Source organism: Etheostoma spectabile, chromosome 16, assembly GCF_008692095.1.
Source record: "Etheostoma spectabile isolate EspeVRDwgs_2016 chromosome 16, UIUC_Espe_1.0, whole genome shotgun sequence".
NCBI lineage: Eukaryota > Metazoa > Chordata > Actinopteri > Perciformes > Percidae > Etheostoma > Etheostoma spectabile.
The window spans coordinates 27,735,377-27,762,923 of NC_045748.1; the positions used below are offsets into that span (position 1 = coordinate 27,735,377).

Consider the following 27,547-nt stretch of genomic DNA (forward strand, 5'->3'; position numbering starts at 1 on the left):
AACCCAGCCCTGTTCATGTGAAAAAAATATGAAATTAACAAAAGCTATCAAGGCAGCTTAAAATACACAACCACTCATAACACAGTAATTTAAAAACTTACTCAATGAGCAGTAACAGCTTGTGTATGTATGTCAAAAGTAGGAATAAAACTTGAATTAGACAAAAATAAAGATCCATTGTCAAACAAATGTAAAAATAAATAATTCATCAACTCAGTTTAGTCTACCTCAAAATGTGAAATTCTTTTGACTAAGAAAATGGGGACATTGAATGTCACACAAATCACTTGCGGACATCAATTCATGAATAGGCTATCTTTATTGCAAATAAACAATCTCTGTACTCACTGTGTTGACTGGAGGCTTTCTCCCATTTACCATTAAATCAAATACTGGCTAATGGTAAAGGTACTTTTATTGTCACATACATGTAGCAAAACTCATTCTCAGCATTTAACCCATCCCTCAAGGGAGCAGTGGGCAGCAAATCACAGTGCCCGGGGGACCCACTCCAGATCTATGCCAGTGCCTTGAAAAACTAGTACATGTTTTTTGATTGTGGGGGAAACCGGCTCAAAACACAATGAGAACATAGAAACTCCACACACAGAGCCCTGGAACAACCTGGACTCAAAACCCAGAACCTTCTTGTTGTGAGGCCACAGTGCTAACCATGGTGCTCTTTATTTACATAATATAAAAATGTAAAAACTACCATAGACTAGGTAGTAATTACAATTGTCCAAGCCATAGTAATACAAAACAATGTGACCACTAAATTAGACCATGTCAACACAACAAGATTGCAAAATGCAAACTGCCCGCCACAGATCAACATTTCTTTCAATCAACACTCTGATAAAAACCATAAAGTCATGATAAAAACTGTACCATTCTTTAATTCAGTACAAAAGGTGCCACACAGGCCTCAAAGCAGTGAGACTGCTTACACAGGAACAGAAAATTGGATTTTTAACATTTCTATAACATAGATCGATATACAGACAGACTGGAGGTCAAACAGAAGAACACATTAAACCTTAGGTACAGGTTTCATGGTTAGAAATCTGATTTTTGTGCCTGTGTAAATCCAACCAAAAACCCAACATCATTGCTAATCTCAGGGGAACAGTACATACCTTTAATGACAGATTTACATTGTGATAACTCTAAATGAAAAAAAAATTAATCCTATACAATTAATAACAATTATAATAAAAAGGAAGACAGTACTATGTGACTTGACTTGTAATTGCTCCCATTTTCAGGGAAATTGCAACAGTACATTGTTTCATTCCACTTGGTCTGCTACAAGATGCCAAAGAAGTATATATATATATATATATATATTTAAAAAAAAAAACTCCATCACCCACTGAAAATGTGTCAGAATAAGGGGCTTACATATTTGGCGTTCACGCTTCCACATTTCCATGGTTCACTGTGTCTCCTTGCTGGCTGCTAATGAGCACAGCAGGGACTAAACCTGGGTATGTCCAGTTATGGAGCAGTTTGTCTAACATGTATGCTATTCTACTCTGCTCCTTTAAAAAAAAAAGAAAAAAGAAAAAAAAAGGCTTACTGCTGAATGGCATACGCTGGGATTTATGACCTACAATCCACTAGTTTTACTTCAAAAAGGAAGAATGCTTTGAAGCAATTTGTAATAAACTCATAAATTAAATTCAATTGATACAAAAACAAACATACCAAACTTTGAAATACCAATGTATCTATGAAATGACAATAGGCAATATTTCCCTTCTGCTCAAAGTAAAACCTTCTGCTTCCATATTAAACAAAAGAATGTATGGCATGGTCTCAGATTAATAATCATGTTAATAACAGTTGTTTGAATGAAAATTACCTAAGAGTACTTAATCATTCCATACTATAATTTACAGTGTGTTGTGACATTAAAAAAAAACAAAAAGTTGTCAGCATGTTTTTCTTCATCTTTCTATTTCTTCACATGGCATACTTTTGGGTCCAATCTTTTGCTAATTTGTTGTATCTGAGGAGCGAAAAGAAGAGAGTGAAGTAAGTTGGTGATAGCAGGTACGCACATGTCCGGCCCTGATGTTAATATTACTGGAGAATAAAGCACCACCCGAGCCTGCGTGTGTACTTACTTGTCTTTGTCGTTCTTGTACATGTGTGCTATGTCTGGAACTAAGGGGTCGTCTGGGTTTGGATCACAAAGCAATGAACATATGGACAATAAAACTGGAATGAAAAGGAATTTTAAAAAAAGATCACATTAGTTAACATGTAGATAAAGAATAAATTTATCCCTACTTTTAGTCACCAGGAGCAATGACTTCTGTGTCAGCATTGACTGGGAGTGGGAGGGGAAGGTATGCATTTGTTTGTTATTTCCACAAGAGAAACAAGAAGCAAACATTGTGACATCTGTGCATTGAAGAGTCTATTAAAAGTATCATGTTGATCAAGGAAATTGACATCGAGAGAGAGCGAGTACACCATTTTCTCCTCAGGCAGAGTGAAAAACAGAGAACCTTGATTTCCCATTGAAAACGCGCTCCTAAAGGTCCCGTAGAATACGGGCAGCTACAGTAGCTTGGAAAATAGTGTCATGGACACTGAATTTTAATTTACATTTCATCAGGCCCCAGATATTGACCCTCTGTGTTCACTTTACAGTTTGAAACCTTTTCCAGGTTAGTGGGATTGCATAACGCTCCATACCAATACGAGCGGTAACGTTTAAATCACCTGTTTCACGATGCCGTCTCCTAAGGTGCCATCTATGTGCTGGATTTCTTTCTTTCTTTAGCTAGCAATTAGACCCACTGCCTGCACCAGCATTGTACATAATGCAACAGCATTTAGTATGTGAATCAACCAAGACATATTTTATTCGTAAATAATACAGTCAAGTAATACAGCTCAAGTTAATTCAGTTAAGGCTTGTGAATATAAGGTTTAAATGTTATCCTAACCAAACCTTGGCCAAGAAAAAGCAAAGGCTGAGTTTACTTGCGATCATCAGTTATGTTAGCTTTGAAGTTCCATCCCGTGTTGAACGTGTTTAGAATAGGAACTCACCTGCTCACGTTAAGTGAACAGCCAGAATGAAAACTTGCATAATGTGTTGTTATGACAAAGTAGTGGTCACAGTGAGTGAAAATGTAATCTGAGATGGTTCTAGAATTGTTCATATATATATATCTATATATATATAGATATATATATCTATATCTATATCTATATAGAGAGAGAGAGAGAGAGAGAGAGAGAGAGAGAGAGAGATACAGAGATACATACAGTGGGGTTCAAAAGTTTGGGCACCCCAGATAAAAATTTGTACAAGGTATTAACTCTGCAGGGTGCCCAAACTTTTGCAGATGCCATTTTTTTGTTTTCTGTTATTTTGAAAGTGTAAATGATGTAAATAAAATCTAACTTTTTTGTAAATATATTATACAAATGTCTAATCTGTCATTTGATGCCTTTTGGAGATTTTTTTCCATCTTTTGTTTGCTTCTTTATGCACATTATTTAAAAAAAGGTACCTGGTATGCCCAAACTTTCAAACCCCACTGTGTATGTATATGTTTATGTGTATATTATATATTTATACACACACACACAACTCACTGCTATTGTCAGCCGGCAACGTAGCTACTAGTGCACCCTCACAAATTGTCAACACTAACCTTAAAAGGTCCCATGGCATGAAAATTTCCCTTCATGAGGTTTTTTTAACATTAATATGAGTTCCCCCAGCCTGCATATGGTCCCCCAGTGGTTAGAGATGGTGATAGGTGTAAACTGAGCCCTAGATATCCTGCTCTGCCTTTGAGAAAATGAAAGCACAGATGGGCTAATCTGGAATCGTGAAACTCCTTACGAGGTCATAAGGGGCAAGGTTACCTCCCCTTTCTCTGCTTTGCCCGCCCAGAGAATTTGGCCCACCCATGAGAGAGAGAGAAACATCAATGCTTTCAAACGAACAAAGTGCAAAAACTACAGACTCAGAAATGGAACATACTACGGAAAGCTCATTGTGGGACTGGCTCTAGTGGCTGTACCAAGGCGGAATTTTTAGAAAGAGACTTCAGATATGGTATTAGGGGACCACTAAGGTCTAAATAAAAGCATTCAAAGAGCACCATGTCATTGGAACTTTAACTTACTGTTAACCGCTGGTGAAAAAAGTATAATGAAATTTGACATAATTTCAGATTTAAACTCTTTAAATTGTAGTACTATAAGTACACGTCAAGTGTCACTTCATAAGGTGACTTTGCAGCCAATATTGGGTGTATTCAAACAAATGGTGCAATAAAAATACAGATAACATGATAAACTGACATAAGATCTAAATAATGACAGTGGAGTTGCTATTGCAGTTACAGTTGGAACAGTGATAGCAACAGGAGGCTGTAAATACCTTTAGACACTGTTAGTGCTGGAGACCACTGTGACCGTAGAATGTCTAAACAGATACTCCCATTGCTGTTTATATTCGGGTGATAAATCTTAGTTGTGAATGCTACCTGTAAAAAAAGAAAAAAAAGAACAGTCACACAGGGTTGTGTGAGCAGAGAAGATGCACTTCCACAGTTACTGTACCAGTGTTTGCCTTGGCACAAAAGGTTCAGTCCAAAATGTGGCTCTAGTGCTGCTTACAGGACTGACCTTACAGTACTATCCAATCATTTCAAACAGCAAAAATTAAAGTATACGGTTACTGCAAATATACTATTTGTTTTTCTCTTTTTCTGGTAGTCATCTGTTGTGGTAGTTGGGTGCAGAATTATGAACACAAACTGAAAATAAAACTCTGCACTGTGTGGGAGAATAGTGTGCATACTCTAAACCTGCTAAGAATCAGGACGTAGTTTTTAAAACCCTAGCCCCCTTGTTGGCAGGGATTCAGAGGCTCAGAAACTATATAGTATGATATTTCAAACAAAAAAGCAAGATCAAAATTAGTTAAATATGAACAAATATGATCTATTTATTTGTTACTATATGGCATGTTGTTGGCAAGAGGCCATGGTACAAAGCTTAATAATACCTTCTAAGAGTGTATGTTTCATGATTGTGATTGTAATGGATTGTTGAAAATCCACCAACTGCTTGTTCTTGAGAACAGGCATCCATTACAATCACGGAATTGTCAGCTATTATTCCTTACATCATTTATGGGACAGGAGAGGGTTTTCTGATTGCACAACAACCACAATAAATTCCACATTATGCAAGCAAGCAAACCAGCTCATACCTTCGGTGGCTTAAATGGGTAGTCGGTGGGGAAGTGGATTGTGAGAAAGAAAACTCCTCCTTGGTAAGGACTGTCACCCTGATATAAAGACATGTGAGACATTGCTTTCAGTAAAACGTTTACACAGCATTCAGCTGGAGCCAAATGACTAACAATAAGCATGTGACACCTTCAAGAGCTTGTTTTTCTAGCCAACACTGGTGATTTTGGTTTACTGCTGTCACAAAGCTGGTTACCCACTCTGTAGTTACCAACCAGCTGTATGAGTGTGTCCAAATTGAAAAAGTGAAGTTCGTAATTACAAGCCAATCACACAAATTGCTGACAAAATCAAGAGCAGTAACTTGAAATTTGATTTAAGCGCTACTCTCCATGGGAAATGAAGGCTTTGCAGCAGCAGGAAGTAATAGACAGCAAGATGAACTATTTAGACTATAAACACACAACTAGAATAGAATGGCACTCCCATATTGACATCTGGCATTTGGTAAAAATTGAGCCACAGTAATACAAGGAGTTGCAAAACTATTGAAAGGAAGTTCAAAAGTGGACCAAACAAATCCCCACTGTGGTCTTAAAGGCCTATGTCAAACAACAAGTCCCGATAGCTACTAAGAGACCATAATGTAGTACAACCACAGGGGTATATATGGGAGGACTAAAAGCTATGATACTTACCGGACCCATTATGGTTGCTTGCCAATGAAACACTAAAAGCAATAAAGGGAGAGAGAGACAGGAAAATGTAAGCTGTAGACATTACAGACAAAATGTTCATCAGCCAGCATCAATCAGTTACAACGCACTGCGTCTTAAGAAGCTCATACCACTACCCAGCTTTCTCGATGTGAAGTACAAGTGAAGCCACAGGGAGGGGTACTAACCACAGCCCTTCCCTTCCCCGATTACGGTCTTTGCCTCCATTATTTAAAAAAGTAACCAATCTAACTGCAGGGTTCCCCCCACAAAGAATGGCTCATACTTAAGAAAACCCCCTCACCCAAATTTTTACTGTCTAATCGTAGCTTTGCAACCGCAAATAGGCACCGCAGGACTGTCAAGCTTTTGGGTTCTTCTCGCTGAAGTGGAAATCATTGATCGCGTTGTTAATTTTAATGACTTGTTTCAGTTCTGTTCAAAGATTCGCAGTCACTGAATACGTATTTCATTCACATATGTTTCTACGCGTAGTGGTCGCATCACTGTTGAAATGCACTTCACTACAAACCTCAGTAAATGAACGCATCACAGCTCAGATATTTTAGTACGTAAGAGGTAAGTGTATAACAATACTACAACGCATCTCCGCCCCCAGGGCAACAACATTCAGTGCTAACTTTCTTCAGCTCAGTAGTACGTTCAGTCTGTTTGTGGTCCAAGTTATTACGTTCAGTTTAGTACAAAATTAGCCTATAGAACACATAATATGAATGGCTCAGTAGTCTATTATTATCTATAATGTCTATTGTATATGTTGCACTAAAAACTCTAAGTTATGATACCTGCAGGCAGAGAACTTCTTTGTGTACCTGCAGTGCCACTAAGTATTGCAGAATTTCCCAACAATGGCTAGAATGATGGGTATTTGTAACATCTGACATTTGCACTACACTCAAAGTAGGCTAGTTGCTGACAAAGCTAAGGGGTGGTGCAGCTAGCTATGGAATCCGGACTGGAATCTGGAACCCCTCTTTCTGCCTTAACTACGCCTGGCCAACAACTGAAATGCTATCATCTTGAAAAAAGTCCATGCTGTCATTTCTATTTCTAGGAAAAAGTCTGTTTCTACGATTCCCTGATGTGTTAAAGTCTGCAAGAAACTTTTTCTTTTGCGAAATACATTTTGAGCATTACCACGCATTAACAATAAAAGTGCCAACAGGCAGTGGGAGCACTCAGAACATGAAATATGCATGTGTACTCACAGTCTTCTCCCACAGGGCCAGCAGAGCACTGTGCTGGTGGGTCTCTCTGCAGGTCATGCAGCTCCTGCTCAAAGCAGCAAAAAAATACTCATGTTAGCTAAACAGGTACTGATCAAATGTAATAAAAACATTTTTAAACTTCAACTTCAGTAAAAACTTGAGATCACATTTGAATCAAACCTTTTGGGCACTATTGTGATTTTGTGATGATTAATGTTTGAGTTTCTGTAAGTGACACTCCTTTCTATATGACTAACGCTGATTTTATCTATCCATTTGGTTTCTCTCTTTAACACAAAACTAAAGACTTTATCATGTGTACCAGATGGGTTTGACTGGCCCTCTCCACAACATCTCAAGGTATTCCTTAATGGATGGAGTACAAAGCAGACCCAGAGATAAGTTGTTTTTTTTTGTCAAATAACTGGTTCCAAGGTTAACTTTCATGTAAATAGAATTGCTTATTTTTCTCCACTACCTTCTCTCTCCTTTCAACAAGGTTGAAGCTGGGGGTGTGGCCTTGACCTTTGCTCATTTTAGAGCAATGATGTCTCTCTCTCTCTCTCATTGGTGGGTCAAATTCTCTGGGCGGGTTAAGCAGAGAAAGGGGAGGTAACCTTGCTCCTTATGACCTCATAATGGGCAAGATTCAAGATCGGCCAATCTGAGTTTTCATTTTCTCAAAGGCAGAGCAGGATACCCAGTGCTCGGTTTACACCTATCGCCATTTCTATCCACTGGGGGACCAAAGGCAGGCTGGGGTAACAAATATTAATGTTCGTAAAGTGAAATGTTCATGCCATGGGACCTTTAAGATAAAGATTCATTATATGTTTGCTATGTCACTTATAAACAAACAACATTAGCCCCAGTAGCGGAGTGAAGGGTGGACAATGATTTGGATGTAGTTGCTTAAAAAACTGTATTAGCTACATAGGGATTTTGGCCTGCATCACCGGATAGCAGACAGCCCTTCTTGAGGTTTCAATTGCAAATAACTTGTCTCAAAAAGCTTGCACTTTCCTCCAGCCATCCTCCCCTCAGGTTACTTCCTAGTTGCAAGGAGTGGCATAAGGGAGAATAGCGTTCAAGATATTCCCTAGGAGGAGCTATACCTATGTTAAAGCTTTCATGAAGTGCACACAATTAAGCAAAAACTTGTTTTTCACCACATCATATTAGTTCCTATTTTCCAATGAAAGTTATGGCCTTCATGAGGACTTGTGGTAGTTTTAGAGATGTTACGCTGACCCTATATCTACGTCTAATAGTCTACCAAGGCTGTGTTACCAATAACACGGAGAAACAGTAAGAAATAAATGGCATTTTGTGTTGAGAAGCACTATCCTTGTCACTGCATAACTTGTCTACCATCAAAAGGTAAAGTCCAAGTACAACAGGGCTGTTGTCCGGTTACTTAGACAAGTTAGATAACATTAGAGAACACACAACAGTGACAGCTTCGAAAATATTGACACATTAACATGAAAGTAGCCAGAGTAGTTGTTAGCTAAATTGTTAGCAAGCTAGCACGAAACTTTGAAGTTGTCACTGGCTGCTGTATCTGTTCTGGGAGGTGTCAACAAACAAATAATTTCCAAACATGTTACGAAGTTAGTCAGAAGTTGCTCTAATGCGGGGGTAGCGTTAATTATCATTGTTATTAAACCTTTTTTTTTTATAGAAATTAACTCTTACGTTCGCATCTACTGGGCCAGTTAGCTAGCTACCATTAGCTGGAAACCATAGCTAGCCAGTCAAATTTACCTTCTGTATTCTTTTCAGTGCCATGTAGATGCAGTTTGCTCCTCAACTCTCGTCGACTCGCGCTTTATTTAAATTTCAATATGATTGTTGGCGAACCAAATGGCTGTAGTTTATTCCCTGAGTACTTCGACACCCGGGGATGTTTGTGTTTTTATAAAACCTCTTTTGTTTCCGCTTTCTCCTGTTTACGGTCGGTCCTCCAAAGTGGATCATGGGAAACGTAGTTCTGAACATTGAAATTTGGTGTACAACAGAATGCATCCGTGGGAATTACACCATAAGTCTTGCATTGATATTAATTATCATATAGCACAGTTTCTGGTTAGTTTGAAGCCCATTGAAGGTTTTAGTATATTTTGGTTGCATATTTTTTATTATATAACGTGTCGCACATGTAATAGGGGCTATCACAAATTTAAAAAGACTAGGTTAAAACCTATGGCTGGACCATATGGTAGTGCATTTTAGTTCTTAATTCCACTAAACTTGAAAACGTGCTTAACTTAGGCCAAATTGTTACAGGGACGGTCAGCTGTGGTGTCTGTAACACAACTTGCTGGATATTAAATGTAAATTTGCAGTGGTCCCAGTGATATTTGTTGTTGTTTTTACATATTGTTGTTGTGTACTGACGTAGCACAACTACGAAAGAGGATTAGGACCACATGTGAAAAAAATGTTTCTGAGTTTAAAGTCAAAATTAGGGGAATGAAGTCATAATTCAGGAAAGAAAAACTCAGTATTTAGTATTTAAACTCAGAACTTGAATAACATGTTCACATGTGACCCTAATCCTCTTCTGTACTACGATCACATGACATGGTTAGGAGATGTTTGAGACAAATAATTGATTACTGCTTTATTTCAATGAATTCAACAATGTAATCATAATGTGATCACATAACACAAGTATGTTACTTTAGCCCCATTTTCACCATCCTGATTGATCTGCCAGTGCCTGAATTGGACCACAAAAGGTGCCAGTACCCTAATCCAGCAGTTGCAGGACATGATCATTGCATGTGTCATAGATATATTAGTATTTTTACATAATATAATATATCCCACACTACACACATACACTTCTGTATTTTGTATAAATGTCATTACATAGGCTACAACTTTCCTTTTGTACAGTTGTGTCACATGAATGTTATTTGCTTAATAAAAATGTTTATGTAGCTTTTGATACAAATCGAACTGCACACAAATATAACAATGCATAAATTCTCCAATAAATGAAATGAAAATATGATATCTGTTGGGCTACAGATTACATTGGATAATGAGAAGGAAAAGCCCAAAAGGCAAGTCCATAACAAATGGGCAAAACTGCATTCATTTAGCTCCAATGATACAGTAACATCAAATGTCAACTTAAAGTACCCTGTATCAAATCATTATAAATCCATATATCAATTAAAGGTCACATATTATATATATATATATATATATATATATATATCATGTCTTTTTCAACAAATGTTTTCCCAGTGTAACTAAAGACCCCAACCTATGAGATAAAAACATTGTCTCAAAATCACATGTGTGTGGCTTTAAAGTAATTTAAAGTGAAAAATACAATGAATGAAGAGCCCCATTATGTTGTGGTTTGGGGTTTTTGTTTGGGTGTATGTTTCCCTTCCTTTGGCCTCCTTGTGTTTTTTGTCTGTTTTCTCTGTGGTCCTGTGTTACTGGCCCTGTCTTGCTCCCCTGTTGCCTGTTTGTTCTACTTTCCGCTTTATTTTGGTAGTCAGCTTCCTGTCTTGTCTTGCCTTGTCTTGTCTAGCTTCACTTTGTTTGTCTGATTGTCCAGCCCGCCCTAATGTGATCCACCTGATGTCTCACCTGTTCCCCGTTACCTCATTACCTCCTGTATTTAACCCCAGTGTTCCTTTGTCTCTTGTTGGATCATTCCAGTCTTGTTTGCATTCCGTTTGTTTGCTTGTCCGCTGTCGCCCTGTGTGTCTTCCAGCCTACTTGTTTCCCTGTCGTCCTTGGCTACCTGTCGGAGCTCCAACCACCCCTGTGAGTTTTCCCTGGTGACCTGTTTTTTCCCTTTGGATTTGCCTGTTCCATGAGCCCTCGTTTGGATTGTTTTTTGGACTCCTTCCGTTGCTCCTGTGTTTTGTTGAACTGTGGCACTTATTAAACATTAGTTCCCTTTGCCTGCTACTCCGCGTCTGGGTCCTTCTTCATGCTGTCCCGTAACACCATTATACCAAAAATGGATTCATATTGCCTGCATAAACCTAAAAGAGCAAATGTTGCCTTAAAATCATTAGTGGTTTGGTTCTATTGATAATCAATTATCTATGTCAACAATCCTGTTGGTGTGTGTGTTTGTGTGTGTGTGTTTTAGTCTCCAGTACCCTGTTAGACATGAATAGAAAGAATATAGCACGTTGAGGTCTGGGCCATTCAACTAATATAATAGTATATTATATCATTACATAAGGCAGATGTAGGCCTACCGCATAAACACTATCATTATGTTATGAGCAAGAGAACCGACTGGACAGCACTTAATTTCACTGTAAACAGAGCTACAATCTGTTTACTGATCTCAGTACTTGTGTTTATGGAATTTTAGGCCAATACGAGTGATAGCATGAACTTTTAAACAGATACATTTAATTGTCAGTGCAATTATGGACCCATCGAAAATTACGGTAGGGGAAATTACATGACTGCATTTCTCAGGGGAGGTGTGTGTGTTTTGTGTATGCGGGTGCGAGTGTTGAAGATTTCAGGTGCTTAGATAACGTACATGTATTTCATTACGTAGACAGACAGCTAGTATATCCTAATTTGTAGTAGATTTACATTCACAATTGTCAATCACAAGCACAGAGATCTATCTCTGACCTTTTGACAGCTGTGTTGGAAATAATATTTTTAGGCATTAGTTATCGGATAAGATGCTGAGACTGACTAAAATATTGTCCTGATACTCTTGCTGATATAAGAAAGGAATCTCATAAACTTACTGTTGAATATCTATGCCACAACATATGTTAAATTAATAATACACATAACGGCAAGCAGCGATTCCGGGGTTTAAACCAACACAGGCTATTAGAATGCTGTAAAGGAGACTAATGATGCCCACGAGTGGGATTGAACATGCAACCTCATGTTTGTAAGACAGCCATGCTACTGTGTGTGTGGCAGGGTGAGGAGAAGTACCTTTGATAGAGCTCTGAGATCGAACACCAAAAACACAACCTATAGGAAATTACAGCACAGGAAATACGTATGACAAAATGGGTAGCAGCTACCACTAACACAATTTAAAATTAAAAAAGCACACAGACTTGTTTACTGAGGGGCCAGAGACATGGTTTAAAATAAGGTATTTTTATTAATACAATAATAAATACGTGGGGTGGTGATGGCGCAGTGGATATGACATATGCCTTTGGTGTGGGAGATCTGGGCGGCGCTAAGCTCCGGATAGAGCCACGGTGCCGCTGAAAAATAGTCTTAGGGTGGAGGGATATTGTTTTGGTGGAACATGTGTACGTTCAAAAGTTGTTGTAGTTGTGCAACAGAAAACTCACATTGGACAGATTGTCTAGCTAGCTGTCTGGATTTACCCTGCAGAGATCTTAGGAGCAGTAAATAGTCATCATAATTCCACTGGAGTTTAAAATTTCATCAAAAATAAAGTGGAAGGTAACAGGCATCTGGCCGAAAAGAGTGGAATCCGGTTGAATTTCCAGCGGCGATGGAGTAATCCCGGAAGTGGAGAACAGAACTAGAACAGAACTTAAAATGAGGCAAAATAGGGCAAAACAAGCAGCAGGTGGATACCTACAGAAGACACTAATGAATACCGGGGCTTAATAGCCGAGAGGGAAGACCCCTAAAAGTTAATTCGTTTTCTAGCACTGCTGGAGGTACAACAAAGCACAACACTGTTTTTCTCATTCTCTTCTCCAACATGTGAAATACAGTATTGGAAAAAGGTTCCCATTCTACATCACCACTGATTTCTAAAACTGATGTAAGCTTGTCCACACCTCAAAAAAATTGTTAATGCCAGAAGCATCATCTGAAACCACACTGTGACACACACGACTTATACAGTTGTGTATACGTACAGAATCCCAGATCCTGACATAGATTGACTTTGCTGAGTGCTGAACCCAGCCCTCTACCTAAAAACATGGGGACAAAGGTCACATGGTCATTCAAAGTAAAACCTAAATATTTATATTGGTTATATGATATCAACGTTGAACATGATTAACTGCGCTCCTTGCGAATAATTGCTGTCAGAAATGTACTTTTTTTATTTTATCCTGGTTTATCACTAGTCTACATCTCTGGGACCATTTTGCCATAACATTAAAACCTTGACAATCTATTTTAAAGCTAGAGTGAAGATATTGGTATCAGATGATCTAAGAAATACATTGGTACCAACCAACCTTGCCAATGCTATGATAAGATTATATACTATCATCTGCATAAAGTAGCATCCTAAAATCAAATATCTACCAGCAAACCTATTCTTTCAAGATGAAATACAAATGATGGATACAAGTTTATATACGGTTCTGTTAAAGTTAATGCCTAATGTTAAAAGTCATTAGTTTCCTATTACATTTACATAAGAGTGAAAACTTTATTTTCCCACATTTTCTTTACATGTACATAACACAGAGTCCCTGCTCTTATTGTCTATTATTCACTACACACTTTGTATTTCACATATTTCATGTTATCCATAGTTAGGTTTGTATGAATAGTCGTGTTGTTCCTCATTTATTTGTCTTGTAGTTCTATCTTATGCGTAGGCTGATCTCACAGGTAAACTTTAAGTTACACTTCTTGGCAAAACAGAAATGAACTGTCAGTTGATAATATAATAATATGAATAACATATTAGATTTTTTGGCACACACACTCTCATTTGTGTATTTATTTAGTTACAAAAGATAAGTATCAACTGTTAGAGGGCACAACAAATAAATAGAAATGACTGTTTCCTGCATGCACGCACTGCACAGCAAAAGCAAAACGAGGCAGATAGACACTAGATCGCACGATGGGAGGAAGTGGAGACTCCATCTTTTATCTTTTATGTTTATATCAGGCCCCCAGGAAGTGCGCTCAGCCTTGCAGCCAATTTCTTCCAGTGGCAATGAAAAATCCCCATGAGGCCCAAAAATGGTTTCCCCTATATGCCACAACCGTAAAAGAAATGTCTGTAAAACTATTGACAGGACACCTCGCACTCCAAAAAACTAATGAATGAATCCATGAACCATTTATTTTTTTAAACATGCCTTGAGCCAAAAAACTTCTGACATCACCCCAAAGTCATTGGCATGAGCGGGAACTCGTGGGCGGGGCTATTGGGAAAAACACTACTGAGCATATTCAATGGGCTTCATATCACAGAAGTAAACCTGTGAGCTTAGAAACTTTTTTGGCATTTGCGCCAAGCAAGTAATTCTATTGAACTGAATAGGCACCATTTTTGAGATCCAGTATCCAATTATTATACATCCATACTTTACAGTCTATGGTCCAAACAGGGCAAGTACTCCCGACCCATCATGGAATGCCCTCTGACCCAAAAAGACTTCTTTTTTTTCCTATGGGGAGAGTGGTGGATACAACCATAGACATAATAAAGAGCATGTGGTAATCGAGCAAGCGGGTGAGCAGGGTGTTGCCAGTCTCACCCACTATATATGTCTATGGATACAACTTGGAGGAAGTGCTACCCTTGACGTGGGCCAACATTGACATCTATGACACTGACCTTTTCAAGGTACATCCAAAGCCAGAAGCAATTATTTGACATTTAGCTGCGCTTTGCCTCTGTTCTTGCAATATGCTCTGCGCCCTACATATTGGTTTAACCTCTGATAATTTCAGTTGGTCTCAGAATGATGTGAAACGGTGTGCTTTGAGATCATAGACTGTAAATATAGCCTATGAAATAGGCTATAAATTTGGTAAATGAACACTCTCAAAATAAAAGACATTTTGAAAACAGCAAAAAAGCCAAAAGGTACAAGACCGGGAGTCAAACTATTAGAGAAAGTAATGGTAGAAGCTTGCTATAGGGGTGGCTCTGGCTCAGTGGTAGAGCAGTTGCCTGCAAATCGGAAGGTTGGTAGTTTGATTCCTAGCCCTGCAGTCCCATGTCCACGTGTCCTTGAACCCTGAGTTGCCCCTGATTGTAAATGGAGTGTAAATGTTTGTGAGTGTTTATCTGATGAGCAGGAGGCACCTAGTATGGTAGCCTCAGCCACAGTGTGTGAATGGTTCCTGTACTATGTAGAAGTAGCTTGAATAGTCGTTAAGACTAGAAAAGGACAATATATATATATAGTCCATTTTCATCTATCCGCTTGTGGTTTTGCAGACCTATACGGTAAAGGTTTCTATGGCAACAGCAAGTTGAACCGCAAATAAAACATGTTTTTCTTAAAGTTCCCATGACATGGATGCTTTGTGGTGCCCTAATACTGTATCTGAAGGTGCTCTTTGGATGCTTTTATATAGACCTTAGTGGTCCTCTAATACGGTATCTGAAGTCTCTTTTATATAGTCCTTAGTGGTCCCCTAATACTGTATCTGAAGTCACTTTTATATAGACCTTAGTGGTCCCCTAATACTGTATCTGAAGTCTCTTTTATATAGACCTTAGTGGTCCCCTAATACTGTATCTGAAGTCTCTTTTATTTAGACCTTAGTGGTCCCCTAATACTGTATCTGAAGTCACTTTTATGTAGACCTTAGTGGTCCCCTAATACTGTATCTGAAGTTTCTTTTATTTTTATATAGACCTTAGTGGTCCCCTAATACTGTATCTGAAGTTTCTTTTATTTTTATATAGACCTTAGTGGTCCCCTTAGTGGTCCCCTAATACTGTATCTGAAGTCTCTTTTATATAGACCTTAGTGGTTCCCTAGTACTGTATCTGAAGTCTCTTATATATATATTTTTTTTTGTGGTTTGTGTGCTTTTTCTTTTTGACGTTTATGTATTTAGTTGTGTTGGGTGTATGTGCAGTGCGTTTGCTAAATGCTGCTCATGTGTTGTCAAATTAATGAAGATGTTTTCTTAATTTACTTGTATTTTGTCTATTTGCATGTGTTTTCTTAAGTTGCAGCCCCGTTTGCCCCTGTCGGTCGCCGTAAAAGCCTACACAACTGGATGTTTTTCAGACGCAATAATCAAAAACTGGGGAGAAATTATTAACATCGACAAGCAAGATCTTGCACACTCGAGTGTAGCCTATGTAAAACACAGCAGATGAAGTGTTGACATCCACACGTCTATCGTTTTTTTTTTTAAATCTTTGGTCGCATCGTTGGTGCGATCTGGCATCCATGCATCCAGGCACGACTGCTGCCGCGAATGTAAGTTTACGACACTAATGGCAAGTGTCGCAAACCTGTGAGAGGCTTTGGGCGCTGCTGTTCATTACATAGACGGTAGCCGCCTACACTGACCTGGATATTCTAGATGAGGAGCACTCTGCTGACTCCTTTTAATATAATGCATGTTATGGCGACCATGCAGCGTTTTTGTGCTCAACCTCAACGGATAGGCCTTCGTCTTGAAGGCGTCTGCATGGCAACTGTGTTGTTCCTCTGGTCTGCTGAATTGTGACGCGAAGAAGGGCTTGCTTAGCAGCCTAATGGTCAGTATCGATGACTTAGCAACCAAAACCAGGACTGAATAGCCTCTTCGTGCAATTTCGAGAGTTTATTGTCTCTATTTGCCCCGCCTGCTTCTCTATTTGCTAACTGGAACTGGATACCACTCTTGAGTGTGTCGTAACCTCACCATTACTAAGATTCAACAGTATTTACTTCTCTGAAGCGAGGAAGTGAAGCTGTGTTTGTCAAACCAGCTGAACTTGATAAAGCTAAGACCGGAAGTTGGACGACTTTGCCTTCAACATAAAGTTACCACATAGATTTGGATTGACAATAAATGACGATGCTCGGCGTTGGACCGACACGTAACGCTAGGTCAACACGACACTCGACTTAATATCAGGAGCAGAGAGCTCCGCATTTGCTACCATGGTACCATGCAGTGTCGATGCGTCTCCGTTCGTTTTATTTTGGAAGCTGCGAACGGAAATAGTGCTTTGTTTCTATTTGACACACTGGTAGGAAGTGGGATGTGGCCATGGTGTATTTATGCTTCTGTTTAAGATATGAAAACCATTGAATTAGCACTGCTTCAGGAGCACTGTTTCACCACCGGACACGGCAGTGTTGCTTTCCGTCAAGGTGGTTGTTGTCGGTGGTACAAAACTGCGAACACAACCGAAGCTGCTGTGCTGGTTTCATCTGGACTGGACCATATCCATGAGGGCTTTTCAACCTCACGCCCTAACAATTTGTGTGCGGGGCTGTATTTTGTGCTTACGTAATAATAACAGTATGTGAATCGTTGACTTTTTATTTTTTCTTGAGAAAAAAGACTGTGCTTCTCCACCTTTTTTTTAATATATATATATATTTTTGGTGCAAATGTCAACAACTCAGCGTCAAGTGATGATGGAGTCCTCTCTAGGTCTCGGAAGACTGGAACTGACCCCCAGTGCAGGAGCCGGTGGGGTCAGCCTGACCCCGCGGCTCTCCGGCGGGCACCCCGCGAAAGACAAGTGCGGTCAGCTGCCACTGGGGCCACAAGTCCAGGCTCACCTGAACGGCTGCGTCCCGCTGTCACATCAGGTGGCGGGTCACAAGTATGGAGTGGATACAGTGGGTAAGTAAACTAGACAAACTATCTTTCTTCTCTTACAAAAGATGACTCCCTTTACACATTTTTAAAATGAAAACGTCGCAACTTAATGTTGCTTGTTACACTTATCTGTGACCTGGGACATTATATAAATTGTTTGGGTTTAGTGTACAATTCGGCCTACAAATAAACCACCTACAGTTTTCTGTTCCAGTATAAACACACACACACCTTTATTGCACCATGTCACTCACGATGTATTGTTGGAAAAAGGTTGTGAGAAGATCAATGAACCCCAGGTGTGAAAGATTATATTTGTGGAAGACAAAGTAACAAGTCATAGAACGTCTTAGCTCTTGCTCTACCAGGTATGTTTACTGTCATCAGGAACAGTAGGCTAAATCAGGAGATTATGTGATAGAAGTTTGGCCTAGTGATTGTTTTCATACCTTATGGGAGCAGCATGTACAGTGCTTAAGGAAGAACATTTATTTATTTATTTACAATACACTATTCATTCCCAAGAAAATTGGTGTCCTTAAAGGGTTGGATTTTCCCTCATTTTTTAATTAAGGCATTAAGATCAATTTCCAAAAGATGATTGTTTTATTCCTCTTTTAAGTCAACTTAAGCAGGGGTTCCTAAACTCATGAGCAACATTGTATATTGTAAGTTAGGATTCATGCACCACATCCATCACTTTGTCACTACTATTCTCCACCAACAACATCTTTACATGTGGGTCTCTGCACTAAATCTGACAGAGATGTGTGGATTTGTAACTGTGACATCCCTGCTCCACGGTCTCCCTCTAGTCTTCACTTGCACACACTCACACTCTTGCACACAGGGACACCTGACATTATTAGAGCCTCCATTGTGTGTTATCAGGCAAGGCGTTGAGCTGATTTGATTGGGCATGCTACAGTCAGCAGCTGGTGGTATTTACAGTACCTCTCAGATGGATGAGTCATTGCTGGTCAGTTTGTTACCTCGAGGAATTGCAACTTCCTGAAAGATGCGTCTTCATGTTGTGAGGCAGGCATTCTCAAGAGTTCCCTGCTGCCTATAATCAGCCTGAAGGCATCCAGGACAAACATGTCTGTCCACAAGTTTTCCTGTTTTACCTGAGCCATTTTGATGTACTGTACACATTATGTGATCCAACATTGACTTTTTCCCATTTGGTTCCCTCTTTTTTCACTGTGTTGAATTACATGCTTACCAGAACTTAAGTCTCAGTTAATAATGCTCCTAATTAGTTATTACTTCATGAGCTCTTGTGACTCCAGAGACAGTAGACCTAAATACATCAGGTTCAGTTCAGTGACCTGCTGTCAATCAGTCGGATGTGATTTGTGTTAGTAAGTAAGTCAGTGTGAACACAAAATGGAGTGAAACTAAAACATAACAATGATCATGGATTAATGGATTACCAGATTTACCGAAAATGAAAAAATCTCATCATTAATATGCTTTGCTGTACATTTTAGTTCAATGGGTAAAGTAGGTTGTACTTATCCAACCTTTGTCTTTCCTGAAAACAACTTAATAAAAGCCAGGAGATCTGCAAGAAATAAGTTATTCAATACCAATTTGTATTCCTCAACTATCTTTTCCCCAGATTTAAAATGTTGTATACTTTACCCTTTGTAACTCACTGGAAGTGTAAATAGAAGAGACACTTCACCTGCATCCAAATTTAATACTTCAGATTCTTTTAGCTCCACCACTTTATTTTTTTATCAATGTCAGTGGATTAGTGGCTCAACAGAAAATCAATGTACCAGTGTTTATTTATTAAGTAAATGACCTACAATGCAGTCTCTTGCTCAACCTTCTGCAGTTTAAAGCTGTTTTCAGATCACTGTAAATTGAATATATTTGGTTTCGCACTGACAAAACATAACATTTTAAGACACAACCATAGCCTGTCAGATGGGAATTTTTCCACTGTATTTTGCCATTTTATCAACTAAACCAATAATTGATAAATTAAAATACTGATTGACTAATCAATAGTGAAAATAATTGTTAGTTGGAGCCCTAAATGTGTAGCCTGGAAACCAGACGAATCTGTGAACTCACCTGTTATCGAACGTAACTGGCATTCAGCATCCAACGCAATGCACCGGGCTCATGAAACAGATCAAACTGTCAAACTAGGAACTATATTCATATTTAAGAATGAAGATTCTGTTTCTTTATTGCCTCTGTCTCGTCTCAAATGTTTACGGAGACACATTATAGTGTATTGTTTAGCTGTAACTAGTAAAGGTTTGTGACCAGACACTTGTCTTTTTTTTGCCTGCTTTAAAACGGTCCAAGTACCGTCCATACTTGACTTGCATGTGTCGCCAGAGACGGTTTAGAACCGAGACGCCCCGAGTCAGAGTAGTTTACTGCATCTGTGTCACGTGGGTTTAGCCCTTGCCACACCTCTGTAGAAGACTAGCAGCAGGTCCTGAGCGTATTGATTCCAATGGGAGAACTAAACGGGAACACAGATTATGACTAATTCTTTTGCCCCATATTTACCGAAGTAAATATTGGAGCCATTTTTCACAAGCCACATATGTCCTAATCATTCTGACACTAAAATGGCATTTTTCAGACGAAACTTTGAGACCTGTTTCTGTCTCAGGACCAAACTCTCGCGAGATCTGGAAACACAGAGACGCTAACGTTAACTAACGTTCGTTAACGCTCTGATAAAACTAATCTCTGGGATGCCAAATATAAATTTTAGCCGTGTAAATATGTAACATTAGCTAAAAAAAATATGAAGATATTTTACAAATATAACTTTTTATCCATCCACACAATGTTCACTACACTTTAAAACGAGGCCACGTCCATTTAGGAGACAGGAAGTGCATACCGTTTCATACAAGGAAGTAAGCCAGCCCCGACAAAGCGTACCACCTGTGGAGCCATTTTGATGCTATCAAGCCATCACCTTCCGTTCGCACTCCTTGACTCCCATTCATTTTGGTGTCATTTGACAGCGAATAACTTTACATCTGAAGCGTTTAAAGACTCTATTTGTCCACTGTTTATTTTTAACACGACAATGTATAAAAGGCTCCATTACCTTGTATCTCACGTTATGGCTCCGTAGCAGATGTTTTTGTAAAAGTAGGCTAAGGATTGTGTCACAACCACGCAACTTACTTTTGCACAGTAGAAGAATTACCAAACAGCACAGGGTAAGCTTGCAGACAGTTTCAACTTAATTAGCTGTTTAGGTTTAATTACTGATGTTAACTAGCATGTTAGTTAGCAGTAATTAGCCTGTGCCTAAGTTATTTCTTACATGCAGTATACCTACGCTCTCTGTCTCTGCTGATTGGAAACGATTGAGATTTCTCTTGCACAGCTACTAGAAGACTTACAACTTTCAGACAGGTTGCTCATGTCACATCTACGTCATCAAGCTCAGTTTGAGGCTGCGCAGTAACGCTTAGAACTCACCGGGAAAGTGCTTCTAATATCCTTCACTGGTGTTCCGTTTGAAACAATAGCGTCACATTGTCCCTTTTTTGTACTGTCTATGGTTTCATACCTATGGCGCTGGTTGAAATACCCAATCTTTAGTTTAAAGGATCTTTGGTTTTGCTCAGCGTTACTTCGTTTTGTTGCTCTGGTTTGGTTGTAGGTCACATTTTGTTGCACTGATTGGGTGTAGGTCTGTGCAACTGCGTCTAGAGGCATGTTAGTCTGTGACTGAGAGGAATCCAGTCTAATATGCATTTGCGTATAAGTCTGCCAATGCCAGGCTACTAAATGTGTAATATTGCATAGGCCTGCATTTATTTGCTCTTTACTAAAACTTTCTAAATGGAAGATGTCAGATGACAGCTTTAAATGTCTCTGGATCTCTTAAAATATAGTAGTTTAGTTCTATTGAACATAAGTTATATATTAAATAAAAACCATATCAATAATGTAATCTGAGTAATGCAATCCAAATGTGTGCAATATTGGGAATGTGTCTTTAATATATTCTGTGGTACTGTGACGATTTTCTTCTTTATCTCTGTCTGCACTCTTTTATAGCATCAGTGACACAGTATATTTGACAGTAATGTGGAATGATCTTATCTTGCTGGGCTTGCTAGTCAACAATCATTAACACAGGCCACCAATGTTCAACCTAAGGGGAAGGGAAATGTAGCAGTGACACAATATTTGAGACCGAGCCAGCAGTCTCCTTGGGTCTCCATAACAGTTGTAGAACAAGCACTGGAATCCCGTTCAGCTTGTACTGCTGCTGACTGAAAATGATCCTGCTCACTCCGCTTCCCACTGCTTTGTTTCCCCAGAACGCCAGACTGCAGTCTAAAAGTTTAAATGTGTATTATGGGCAGTTTTGTGCCATGAAGAGCTGACGTGTGGAGGTTTTCATTAATCACTGACTGAAGCAGGTGGTTTCATTAATTCCCATAAATTTGAGGGCAACCCTGTCAGTAAAAAAAAAAAAAAATGGTTTTAATAATATAGAAAGGACCCAGAGGTTATGTCAGCACTGTCAGCAAACTTTAAATGCAAATCTGCACTGTTGGTATGTGTGTAGTTAGATCGTAACGTAGTTACAGGTTCTGATGCAAGACAGACAGGCAAAGGGGAAAGTCCAGCTATGTTACTCAGTAGTCCTCACCTGTCAGCTGCTCCTTGTTGATTCATCATGTTCAAGGCAGGGGAGGACTTTATAACGGTCCATAAGGTCTATATAAAAGAGACTTCAGATATGGTCTTAGGGGACCACTAAGCATCCAAAGAGCACCATGTCATGGGACCGTTTTAAGAGAACTGGAGACAGCGTTAGGCGGGAAGCCCCTTACATTCCAATGAGAGTGCTCAAAAGCGCATAAAGTGATCATGGAGCTCGGGTCTTTTGCGTTGACTGGCCCATGCATGCGGACTAGCAACAGAGTTTCTGTTGTCGTAGCAACCGGTGGCAACATGCTATTCATAAGCTTCTCCCTCTTGTGTCTCCTATAGGTTGTTGGGATAGCTGGCTAGCTACATGGCGAACTCATGAACTCGCCGTTGCAGTGTCTAAAATACATGTTAAACATTGATCGTTTACATGCTTATCTAAATAAACAATAGATGTATTCAGAATGTGAATGTTAAAAACGTGATGTTTTAAACCAGGACCCTTTTAGTATTCGGGCTGGTGAGTTGAATGATCCGCTGAAATATAGAAGTTTCTTTTGCCTTGCAAAGTCTGTGTGAAAAGTCTTTCTGGGCCATGGGGTTTAGTTCCACCCTTATCCACTAATAAGCCCATGGTGGCTTTAAGACATGGCCTCTTCTTGGGGGCTTGGTACGCAGCGGTTGTAAACGAGACCCCTGGTCCGGCTGCATGACTACATAAACTGGTGGCATCAGGTGGGGGTCCGTAGATTAGGCTAAGTTGGAACTGTTAACATGGCATGCTGTAAACACGCAAGGTACGACTTCCTTCCAACTATTCTTTCTTGTTTATGATGGTGTAAAAACAAAAACAAACTGGGAGCACTACTGATTTCTATCCAATCAGATGTTTTCCACAAACTATCATACTCTTCAGCAAATCAGATTGTCTTGAGTGTACAGCCCAGCACACGACCATAACAGTGACCACTGCGGGGTATCAAAACACAGTTGACGCAATCAATTAACTTCAGCTGCAGTTGTTTTCCTATGATTTAAGGCTTTCAAGAAACCATCAATGAAGATGTCTTGAAGATAACCAGCTAGTTAACCCCTTGACACATGAAAGTCAAACCGGTGTGATTTCCCTTGGCTGGTCCCTGAAGTGTACTATTAAATCAGTGTGATTCGAACTTCACATTAGAACGAGCATGACGACACTTTCATTAATATGAGAGTTCCGCGAGACATTGACATTGAAGTTGTTAAGCAAGCTTGCTGCAAAAACTAAAAAGGCCTAGAATCTCCTAGCTGAGCATACCTTCCTAGAGGGGTCAAAGCTACCCTCCTCCACAAAGACGAGCCCACAAGCTTAATCTTGAGCCCTATGTGTGGTGCTAGATAGAAAGAATGATTGCATCAGGCAAGTTCCACCAGTCAAACAAACAAAAGGCAATATAATGAATGAGAGTGGTATATGATCAGGGCATGGTGGTATTTAGGGCGTGGGTGGATGTGAATGCTCTTTACAGCAGATTTTCCTGCTTTCTGGACCTCTGCCAATCACATGACCGACTCAGCCAGTCTCTCTCGCTCTCTCCCCAGTTCATTAAAACCTTGGTGCATTGAAATATCTCATTAAGTTCAAATCAATTGCATCTTTAATAGAAGATATATATGTATAATATAAAGCAGTCATTTAGAAATTGTGTCTCCATGACGTAGTTTGCCAACCGGAGACCACTGACAAGTTTATTTTTGCACTGTGAAATGTCCCGCTCACTACATATTTGGGTCACTATTCTTTTATTTTTAAGAATGTTTTTTGGGGCATTTTAGGCCTTAATTTATATAGGACAGCTGACGACATGAAAGGGGAGAGAGAGAGAGAGCGAGAGGGGGGGAATGACATGCAGCAATGGGCCACAGGGTGGAGTCATACCTGCGGTTGCTGCGTTGAGGAGTAAAGCTCTATATATGGGCGCCTGCTTCACCAACTGAGCTACCTAATCGCCCGGGTCACTATTCATTAATAACCAAATTTAAGGATGATGAAAAATGTTTGTTCCTGATAGATATATATATATATATATATATATATATATATATATATATATATATAATAGTAAACTTGTGAATGTTACGGTCTGAAAAATGAATTAACATCCTTAAAAAAAGGACCATTTTGCATAAAAAATTCAAGTAGTATTTCTTTCTACTCGAATAGAAAAATAAGATTTTGAATGTTGACCATTTAAATTAGAGTAAAGTAGTAGTAGCTAGAGTAAAGGCTTGTCGACACAGGAGGTGTTTCAGCCAAGTTTCTCCGTCCTCTGTCTCACACACATCTGACGGAACAGATACGCCGCTATTTTAATCAATACAGCTGTCTATGCTGTCATTGTCTCGCTACGACGGCACTACCGCGTTGCCGTGGAACTTGTTTTGGTGGAACATTTGTACGTTCAAAAGTTGTTTTCGTCGTCAAAAGAAACTCAGATTGGACAGATAGTCTAGTTAGAACGCCAACACAAAGAAAGCCCAAGGCAACGGAAACCAAAATGGGTGAAATCCGGCCGAATTTACGTCTGCAACGGAGCAATCCCGGAAGTGGAATGTTTAGGATATTGACTAATGCTGTCACTATGCAGCCTTTGTAGTGTTAATGCGCGATTAACCCTCCTGTCTTTGGGTCAATTTTACAAATTTCAAAATGTCTACATCAGAAATATGGGTTTTATTTTAATCAAATTACCACACAAAAAAACGATGGATTCCATACATCGTTCTTTGCAAATAAAATTGATAATTTTCACTGAATTTTTGGTGAAAATTAAAATGAATACAATTCAGTATCCTGTCTAAACTCATCCACTTAACGTTAGTTCCTCTGATCTTAACTCTTAGTCAAAATAGTTTGTAATTTCTGTTATTTGTTTACTCAAATATTAGGTATAATTGCATATAAATGAGGTTTTATTAACATTGAATCTCAAAAAGTTGTGTAAAACTATTGGTAAGCTGTTGTTAGTGACATGTCGGGAGGACAACACAAGGGATAGTGATGTTTGCATGGCTTGGACCGATGGTGTGTGGATCAATACTTATGAGCCTTGCTCACACAGCCCGTTTGAGCTGTCACTGCCTGTAGAAACAGAGCGACAGTAGCTGAAGATTGAAGGGATGACTGCCTCCTGCTTGGTCTTAGGATTCTGACTAGTGTGCTGGCTATTTTAACATGTGTATGGAGGTTCAGTATAGTCTTTAGTAATTGCGTGTGTCTGTGTACTTCTGTGAGGTCTTAGAAGAATTGATAGATCAAAGAGCAGACTAATCCTTTCCACTGCAAGCTCACTGAGTCCATTTGTAATCAGCTGTAGTCCGCATGTGATGATGTAACGGGACGCTCATCTTTTCCTCAGTGCATCTTGCTTTCTACGCTGGAAACAGGGTGGCATGGAGTTGCTATGTAACAACTAAAACCTGCTGCGTCATCTCTTAATTGATTGTTACAGAACAAAAGAAGTCTGGGACAAGTTAAGTGTTTGATTTGAGCTTTCTTATAAATCTGTTATGTACTGTATAATAGACGATGTTCTACCAGAAAGGCACGATTAACTATTACAAATTATTATAAGTAATGTATGTTTTAAGTTATGGAAGACAATATGTTGCCATAGACAGTTAAAGAAATGGACCAACAGATCCCGTTGTTCTGGATGGAGACCAGTGAAGTCTATTAGAAGCTCTTTTCCGGTGATAGCTGAGCGTTGCTGAGCAGCCTCCAACTGAGCTTGACAACGTAGATGTGACATGAGCAACCTGTCTGAAAGTTGTAAGTCTTCTGGTAGCTGTGCCAAGGGAAATCTCAATCCTTCCCAATCAGCAGAGACGGAGAGCGTAGGTATTACTGCTAACTAACATGGTAGTTAACATTAGTAATTAAACCTAAACAGCTAACGCGAGCTGCGGGCTTACCCTGTACTTAAGCAATTCCTCTACTTTGCGACAATAAGTTGTGTGGTTATGACACAATCGTTAGCCTATCTTTATAAAAACGTCTGCTACGGAGCCATAACGTGAGCTACAAGGTAATGGGCTCCATTACCTTTTATACATTGTTGCGTTTCTTTAGAAATAATCAACAGACAAATAGAGTCTTTAAACGCTAACAAGTTATTCACTGTCAAAGTGGCGCCAAAATGAATGGCGGTCAATGGAATGCTAACGGCGGGTGAAGGAGAGGCTTACACCCTTTTATGCTGCATGGTCTTTTCAACACGGATGACGTGTGGAAACAAGTGGTCACTGAACTAAAGAGAAGAAGAACTTAAACGACAAACCGCTCCTTCCTTGGAATATATTGACTTTGTGATACAGCACTTTATGGGATACTTTTTTTACACTTTACAAAAGACTATGTGCACTGGATGCACTTTTCTTGCCTAATTTGCACTGGTCCGTTTTCTTACTAAACCAAGTGAAATAGCAAATTGTCTCAATGATTATTTCATAAATAAAATAAACAATCTTAAAAATACTACACAGCTACACAACACGGATTTGTCAAAAACATTGATAAATAAGCTCATGGAAGGTAAAACATGTAGCTTTAAATTTAAGAGTGTCAGTGTTTCGAAAGTTGAATTACTTCTGATGAATTGTAAAAACAAACCACCCGGTGTGGACTATCTCCAATATAAATTGATTAAGCCAATAGTTTCAATCATTGCTCCTACTAATGCTCATATAATTAATGTGTTTTATGGAAAATAAATGTCTGCAAGCATGGAAAATATGTAAAGTTGTGCCAATACCAAAGAATAAGAAAATGCCTTTTTTTTGATCAAACAGTAGACCAATAAGTTTATTAGCAATTCTTGGTAAAATAATGGAAAGCATTGTTTATGAACAGATTCTGTTTTATTTTTTAAATAATAATTTACTTAAGGTTTTTCACACTCAACAGCCACTGCAATGACTCAGATGGTAGATGACTGGTTTAAGGATATGAACGAGAGAAAAATAATAGGTGTTGTGATGCTTGATTTTACTGCAGCATTTAATATAATTGACCCCAACTTACTGTTAAAAGAAATTGGAATATTATGGTTTTTCACAAGCTGCATTATTATGGATGGAAAGTTATTTGACTGACAGGGGACAATTTGTTTACCTCAGTGGAAGTTTTTCAAAGGTAAGGCTTATGAAACATGGAGTGCCTCAAGGA

General features: G+C 39.1%; 2 protein-coding genes across 3 annotated transcripts in view; one reads left to right on the forward strand and one right to left on the reverse strand.

Moving 5' to 3' along the window:
* Positions 1-873: 873 nt before the first annotated feature.
* LOC116704627 (ubiquitin-conjugating enzyme E2 D4) lies at positions 874-9,166 on the reverse strand. Of its 2 annotated transcripts, XM_032540248.1 has the most exons (7): positions 8,947-9,165; positions 7,180-7,243; positions 5,933-5,964; positions 5,255-5,332; positions 4,418-4,523; positions 2,133-2,226; positions 874-2,014 (listed from the first exon to the last, which is right to left on the reverse strand). In XM_032540248.1, the coding sequence occupies exons 1-7, from the start codon at positions 8,968-8,970 to the stop codon at positions 1,969-1,971; spliced, it is 444 nt and encodes a 147-aa protein (XP_032396139.1). In that variant the 5' UTR covers positions 8,971-9,165; the 3' UTR covers positions 874-1,968. The 2 variants fall into 2 exon arrangements, with proteins under 2 accessions (XP_032396139.1, XP_032396140.1); XM_032540249.1 differs by lacking the exons at positions 874-2,014; positions 2,133-2,226 and adding an exon at positions 2,287-2,362 and having other exon boundaries at positions 8,947-9,166.
* Positions 9,167-16,383: 7,217 nt separating this feature from the next.
* Positions 16,384-27,547, forward strand: part of LOC116704607 (inositol polyphosphate multikinase) — a 30,303-nt gene continuing 19,139 nt past the window's right edge. Inside the window, exon 1 of the mRNA XM_032540205.1 lies at positions 16,384-17,700. Within this exon, the coding sequence (XP_032396096.1) occupies positions 17,463-17,700 (238 nt within the window). The 5' untranslated portion in view covers positions 16,384-17,462. The remainder of the gene's footprint in view (positions 17,701-27,547) is intronic.